Source organism: Tetrao urogallus, assembly GCF_951394365.1.
Source record: "Tetrao urogallus genome assembly, contig: SUPER_28_unloc_2, whole genome shotgun sequence".
NCBI lineage: Eukaryota > Metazoa > Chordata > Aves > Galliformes > Phasianidae > Tetrao > Tetrao urogallus.
The window spans coordinates 159,313-166,897 of record NW_027639057.1 but is presented as its reverse complement, the minus strand read 5'-3'; the positions used below and the strand labels follow the sequence as shown (position 1 = coordinate 166,897).

The 7,585-nt window shown below is 55.1% G+C and overlaps 1 protein-coding gene across 1 annotated transcript; it reads left to right on the top strand.

Annotated features, from left to right (window-relative positions):
* Positions 1-825: 825 nt before the first annotated feature.
* LOC306956348 (methanethiol oxidase-like) lies at positions 826-5,998 on the top strand (the record flags this gene model as incomplete). Its single annotated transcript, XM_079550952.1, has 13 exons — positions 826-871; positions 1,172-1,285; positions 1,811-1,891; positions 2,343-2,455; positions 2,995-3,180; positions 3,643-3,763; positions 4,307-4,489; positions 4,662-4,840; positions 4,971-5,049; positions 5,157-5,278; positions 5,373-5,465; positions 5,603-5,721; positions 5,836-5,998. The coding sequence occupies 13 exons, from the start codon at positions 826-828 to the stop codon at positions 5,996-5,998; spliced, it is 1,599 nt and encodes a 532-aa protein (XP_079407078.1).
* Between the last annotated feature and the right edge of the window lie 1,587 nt (positions 5,999-7,585).

Sequence of the window (7,585 nt, the reverse complement as noted above, 5' to 3'; positions counted from 1 at the left end):
AGATATTCCTGCATTCCTGCATGGAACAATTACATATCCCATGTAATTTGCTCACTGATTGAGGAGTTCTTCCTCCAGATACGACACTTGTTCACGTTCCACAGTATTTGGTGTTCTCTTCCTGTTTGGCATCTGATCAGCAGGGTGATCTCAGGAGACCCCATTCCTTCTAAACTGCTTGTCTCCAACACCACAGTCCCTTCAGAGGAGGTCTCTGTGCTTCCTGGGGGTATCTCAAGCGCTTCAGGCCATGAGCAGCACCAGTGCCCGGTACTTTACAGAGTTGGTGCCTCCATGGCACCCGGAGGCTCACTGACAGCACAGCTGGGCTGTGTGCCACTAACAGCTCGCCTTTTAAGTGTCTGCATCTTGACCAGGGACAACGAGAGGTACTGTTGGGGTGGATTTTGGGAGCCCACTCCCGTTGGACTGATGAAGGCTTTTCTCCACGTAGACCCGGGTGTCCATGGTAGGGACCAGGTCCATGTCAGTGGTACGGGGAACTGAGCAGCCGGGAGGAGGCAGTGGGAGATTGTCCTGGACACAGCTCTGAAGCAGTCAGCCCAGTGCCTGCCCTCAGAGCAAGTGGACACGGAGTCACCTCTGCCATTCATTTTCCACGGCACTGCTCTGCTTCAGAGATGGAGGGAGAGGAAGAGGCTGCTGTTGCAGAGCTGCTACATGGTGCTGGATTGCCCCAGAGCTTCATGGCCTCATCTCAGCCCTCTGACAGAGACGTGCTGTGTGTCAGGGTCCAGATTTCGGTGGCCACACTGAGATCAAGGCTCGTAATTTCCAGAAGCTGATGGTGGGGCAATTATCTAGATGGGCTTCTCATCGCTCACGTGGAATTTGCAGGCTCTGCACATTGGTAAGGCAAGAACCCGGGGATGGGGGACAGCGTTAATTAGCTGATGTCCTGCCTGGGCCATGGAGGCCAGCAGAGCCTGGCCAAGTCCCACTGGGGATGAGCAGAGCCCCGCAATCTGATCGCGTGGCTTGTGCTTGAGGAAAGGACCTGCATGGAACAGCAGATTTTTCCTCTAGATTGCTGGGTAGCAAGGCGGAAACAAGCCACACTGCTGGTCTGGCACCTCCCAACGCTTGGGAGCGTTTGCTCCTCCCTTGGCAGCTTGCTTGCTGCCCCCCACCCCTCTGCCGTGTATATAAGGCCCCTCCGAGCCCTGCCACTACACATCCACTCCAGCGAGGCACACAGCAAGCTGCTCCTTCAGCTCCAGCACCTCCGTCTTGCCGACAGTCAACCAGAAGGCCTTCAGCATGGGTAAGGAACGCTCTGCAGCCTCCCTTAGCACTGTTCCCAGGGGCCTCTTTGCGCTTTGACAATCGATTTCCATTTGGCTGTGGGATCTGTGCTCCCCTTCTGCTGGGGAATTGCTCCAAGAGAAGCTGGAGTTATTTTCTTGCTAGGGCTTCAATGCTGACATGGTTGTCCATGTCAGCTCCCTCCCCATCGCTGCTGATGGAGCCGGGATGAGTGCAGGATGCAGAAGGGAATGGAGCAGTGCTCTGATCTGTGATACCCCATGGTCATGGTTTAGTGGGCACGGGAGCGATGGGCCAGAGGCTGAACTTGATGCTCTCGGTGGTCTTTTCAGCCTCAAAGATTCCATGGTGCCCAGTGGCACCTGGAGGAGGATTCTTCTGCTGTACCTGAGATCTGTTGGGGCCACCGCCAACAGAGCTGCTGGTCATGGAGAGAAGTCCATTGAGTGGGACAGAGTCTTCTGAGTTGGCACCACTGAAGGACGTGGGCACTTCCCATTTCGTTTTCTTTTTCTCACCACAGACAGATGCAGAGTTCAGTGCTACCAGTACCCCAGCTGCCCTGATGCAGTGAAACCCAAGTGCTATCAGCCATGCTCTGAAGGTAGGTGTTTGTGACAGCTCTGACTCAGCTTCAGGTTGGACGATGATCAAGTCTGTCTTTCACAGACCACCCTTAATTAACTGCATGTACTGAGTCCCTTCCTGAAAGGTGAATTCTGTAGCTATACAGCGATCCACTTGTGTTGTGTTTTACCTCTGGTCCAGTCACGGCAGCAGAAAATTAAGCTTAGTATCATAGAATCATAGAATCTTTTGAGATGGAAGGGACCCTTGAAGGTCATCTTGTCCCACCTTGCAATGAACAGGGACATCCAAAGCTCCCTCGGGTGCTCTGAGCCCTGTCCTACCCGACCTTGGTGTCTTCAGGGATGGGGCATCACCACATCTCATAGCAACTTGTTCCTCGTTCGTCCTGAGAGTCTCCTGAAGCTTTCATTTGCCTTTGCTGTTATTTCATTGCATGTTCTAACGCTGATGCTCCATACACCTAGCTCCTAAGGAAGAGCTTGCATATGTGACATGTACTTACCGAGAAACGTGCATCAACCAACCTGACTTCCTGGCCACCATCGATCTCAACCCCAGATCTCCGCACTACTGCCAGGTACTGTGCCCAGACTCTTCTTGGCCTGATGATCACTGCTGGCTCTGTCCTTCCAGATCCATGGCATTTCCTCCATTGTGCTGTCCCCAGTGTGCCTGGCTCTTGCTGAACCATCTCCATCTCTGTGTGCACACACCAGCTGTGACTCACTTCATATCTCACTTCTTATGACATTAAGTGAAGCTTTGAGTAGAATCTCCTGTCAGTGGCTCTTCATCAGCAAAGATGGCCACCAGTGACCCAGGTGGTTTTGGTTTCTCAGCACCTCTGCAGGTTTCAACATGTTTCTGGTGCACTGCAATTTCAGAGATGTTCTGTAATGCACCGCCCCAACCTGGCTGCTGAAATCCCAATGGGAAATGAGCACCTACCTGTCTCTGATGGCTGCTCAGGCAAACTGACCACATCCGTTGTGCTTCTTTGAAACGATTCCTTACTTTAAAGCTTTGACCTTTCCACTTCTAAGTTGTTGGTTGCTGAAGGTAGCTGTTTCCACCCATCTCCTTGACTAAACCCTGACTCTACCTTTGGCTGCCCAGGTGATCCACCGCCTGCCCGTGCCCAACCTCAAAGACGAGCTGCACTGTTCGGGGTGGAGCGCTGGCAAAGTCTGCTTTGACAATATCACAACGAAAAAGAACAAGCTGATCCTCCCCTGTTTGATTTCTTCCCGTATCTATGTGGTGGATGTGGGCACGCAGTGCCGGGGTCCCACAGTGTGTAAGGTAAGTCTGGAGTGACTCCAACAAGTTGTTTCAAAGGGGCTGTGAGTTGGTGCTTCTGGAGTAACACAGAGGGAGAAGATCCTCTCCTCTTCTTTTCTTACCCCTTCGTTTTACAGAGCTGGGACAAGTTTCCCTACCAGCTCTCTCTATCAGACCAAAGAAGACTCCCAATATCACTTTTTTCCCTATTGCATTCAGGGAGTGTCCAGTAACTTGAGATCGTGTCACACAGCCCATACCAATACCCCTCATAGTGAGGTGGACAAGCGAGCTCTTACCTGTTGGATGTTGTTCCATCCATGCTGTCCATGTAAAGGAGAGCTCAGTGGCTTCTCTGCTCCTTTCCGAGGGTCTGGTGCATTCAGAACCCTCCGATGGTAAAAGGCTCTGCCTTTTTCACCCCAAGAATCTGAAATGAGCTGATCAGGCAGAGGTTTACATGTGTGTCTCTTTGTTTTTCAGATGATTGAGCCCGTGGATGTCTTCTGGAAGTGCAACAAGGGCCACCTTAGTGTAGTTCACAGCCTGCCCAACGGTGACATTCTGATTGCCAACATGGGGGATGCAGCTGGCCATGGAAAAGGTACATTTCCTCCAGATCGTTCCAGTAACAGATTCCTGTTAGAAAAATAAGCAGCTTACGAACCACAGACTTCCAGAGTTTCAAACATCAAATGAGAGCTAACTGTTGAGAACGCCAAGTATTTCATGCAGCTATGAGCCCAAGCATGAGGTGCAGTGTGGGGAAACGAAGACAAGAGCAGAGACACAGCTGCCCTCTGCAGACTCAGGCAGGCAGTCCCACTGTGTGAGGAAGGCGTTCATCCATCCCTGCTTCAGAAAGGGAGATGGGGTGAGCAAAGCCAACATCGGTAACGTGGTCACCACGTGCACACTAAAGCAAAGACTTGCAATATGAAGCGGGGATAAATTTTTGGTTCAGAAAATTCTGCATAGCTCAGATGGAAAGCTGTACTGCACAGGTTCTTATGAAAACAGGAACCTGCAGAGCCTGTGCAGCTCAGTATCTAAAGGCAGAAAGTATTCAGAGGAGGCTGGTCATTGCAGCTACCATCCGACCTTCGCGCTTAGAAGTGATCTGCTGTGCTTCCCTCTGGTGCCACAGGTGGATTTATTGTGCTGGATGGAGAGACCTTTGAGCTGAAGGGTAACTGGGAACACGAGTGCGAGGTTCCCCCAACAGGCTATGACTTCTGGTACCAGCCACGCCACAACGTTCTCATCAGCACCGCCGGGATGGTGCCAAGAATTGCGGGACGGGGATTTAACCCGGATGATCTGAAGAAAGGTGAGGGAACGCGGATGCAGGCGCTGGGCAGCGCTCAGCAGGCTGACGGGCGATGCAGAGGAACTCCAGGACGGGTGGGAGCTGGAGGGAGGGGACGGGCAGAGCGCTGTAGGTGTCGCCCACCTCCAGGGCTGCCCGCCCCTCCCGGCTCACTTCTCCTCCCCCTGCTCAGGGGTCTTCGGGCGCCGCCTGAACGTGTGGAATCTGTCGTGCCGTACCCTCACGCAGTGCTTTGACCTGGGGGAGGACTCGCTGCCCCTGAGCGTGAAGTTCCTCCACAACCCCGATGCTGCCGAGGGCTACGTCAGCTGTGCCCTGAGCGGCGTCATCTACCGCTTCTACAAGTGCGAGGCAAGTGCTGGGCCTGCGGCCCCGGGGCCCCCGGCTCTGGGAGCGGCTGAGTGCCCCGATGGAGGGCGGGGAGCTGAGAGCGAGGAGCGGCAGCCTCGCCGCCGGTGTGAGCCGTGCGTTTCTTGTGCAGAGAGACAGCTGGGCAGTGGAAGAGGCCATCCAGATCCCAGCCAAGGACGTGTCGGGATGGATTCTGCCCAAGATGCCGGGTGAGCCCCCCGTGCTGCTCCGCATTTCCTCCCGGCACGTTGAGCCGTGCAGGGTGTCTTCTGGGGACGCCGCCTCACCCACGGCTCTTTCTTCTCTGCCCTCCCAGCCTTCCCCAGCGACCTGGTCATTTCCCTGGACGACAAGTACCTGTACGTCTGCAACTGGCTGCACGGAGACATCCGCCAGTACGAGATCTCCAGGACCTGCAAGCCCCGGCTGGTGGGACAGGTGAGGCGGGGGCAGGAGGCTGCGCTCGCAGCTCCGTGGCAGTGGGTGGCGGTGGTTGGGTGCCAAGCCACGCGTCTCCTTGCTTTGCCTGCAGGTGTTTGTGGGAGGCAGCATCCTGCGAGGCGGGCCCGTGACGGTGTGCAGAGATGAAGAGCTGAAGTGCCAGCCGGAGCCCTTGGTGATCAAGGTGAGCTCTGCGGGCTCTGTCCCGCGGCGTCCTCCGCACTCGGGCTCTGCTCTGCGCTCCCTTTTGCTGCTCCTGCTTTTGCTCGTCTGCTGAAAGAAAGCAGCCAGCAACGCCACTGCTCTCTGTTGTGCCTCCAGTGCAAGCGGGTGTACGGCGGCCCCGCTAAGATCCAGCTCAGCGTGGATGGCAAGAGGCTGTACGTCACCAACTCCTTCTACAGCACTTGGGACAAGCAGTTCTACCCGAACGTGGTCAAGTAAGGAACCTCTGGGAGGAAAGGGGCCCTTTTGGGTGATCCCTCGTGGGTGGGAATGGCAAAGGTCGCGCGGCGCTGCTCTTGCCTGCAACGCTGCTCCATCGCCCCTCGCAGGGAAGGCTCTGTCATGCTGCAGATCGATGTGGACACGGAGAAGGGAGGCCTGACGGTGAACAAGAACTTCCTGGTGGATTTTGGAAAGGAGCCCAACGGGCCTTGCCTTGCCCACGACATCCGCTTCCCTTGCGGAGATTCCACCTCCGACATCTCCGCCTAGGCGCCATGGCGCGGCTCCCTTCTTCTCTCTAGTCTGTAGTGCAGCCATCAAACGGAGCGTGGGGTGATTGGGTTGGGGGTCCCATTTCTTGCTGGAAGCTACATTTCTGCAGCCAGTGCAGGCAGCCTTTGCTTTCTGTGCACGCGAGTCCCTGGGTGCGCTTCCCAGAGCAGAGCTCAGCTTCTTGCTCAGACTCTGAGCCGTGCACAACGCACAGCTCCCTTCAGTTGCAATCTGCAGCCTCACCGTGCCACACAGAGCCTGCTGGAGGCCGTTGAGCTCTCCGTTAGGATTCAGAGCTTGCTCACACTCGCTGATGAAGGCCACAGAAGGTGAAATGCCCACGTTGTCTGCGTTGCTGTTCTTCAGCCGCGTTCGTTGCTGGGCAGTCCTTCCCTGGCACTGGGGCACATGGAACCTGCTGGCACGTGCCAGCGCCTGGGCCAGGAGGTGTTGCATCGCTGAAGGAGCGTGAAGTGCTTCATTCAGAAAGGGAAGCCTGATTCCTGATGCTGCTTTTCTGGTGTTCTGCTTCAAACATGAATAAAACTCTTCTTTGCATCACCTTGGTCTTCACGTCTTAATTCACAGAAGCCTTTCCAATGTGAGCCCCTTCTTGCACTGGAATCCTGCTTGTTGTGCAGGACAGCAAATGCTGCCCCAGGGATGTGCTGCAGAAACCCTTCTGCACACCCACCCATGTTCCCATTAGTCCCATTTGCCTCGAGACTCTCCACGCAGGCACAATTTGCAGCCATAATTAGTTTGGAGTCTGCAAAAGTTAGAGTATAAAGAGTATGCTTCTAAATTTCAGCCTTTCATGTTCTCGGAAGAACATTGACTTCCTCCACACTTCCCATGGTCAAAGTTATTGCACCCTTAATGGTCCTGGGAGGAAAGCAAGCCTCCAAAATGAGGTGTGCAGGAGTTCTGGAAGTTCTTGTTGCTCCGTTTGTTTGGCCCAGAGCAGAGAAGGCTCTGTGGTGGCATAGAGCTCCTCACTGCAATGCATCTCCTCTTGTCCTGCAGTCCCTCATGTCCAACAGCCCCTCGTGGCCCTACAGCTCCCATCATGGTTTGAAGCACCCAATGCACTCAGATGAGCCTCAGCAGGTGGAGGTGGGGCAGGAGTTGCTGTTGCCGCACCTGCGGGCCTTTTTGCTTTGGGTGCAGATCTTTGGGTGGAGGGGGGCTTTGTGTCCAAGCTCCCCCCCTGGGGTGGGTGCAGATGACAGGGCAGGAACCTGCCGGTGAAGCTGTGCCTGAGGCAGCAGCCGAGGTCGGATGTGTCAAAGGGAAACCTGCTGCATCGCTTCTCCCACCCGCCATCGCACGGCAAGCGCTCACCCTGCAATTATAAGAAACCCAGTCCTCACTTTTAATTTTCACTTGGCGATTAATATCTGCAACCTCATTAAGTTATTTCTGTGGTTGGGAGCGTCTGCGCTCGCCCACGCCTCGCTGGGGGCACCGCACGGGGAAGCTCCAGACAGCACTTCCAGGACAGACCCGCAGGAGTGGGGCTGCCCCATTTCTCCCCGTACCCCAAATCTCCACTGCGTTCTCAGTGTGACGCTGCGGAGTGCA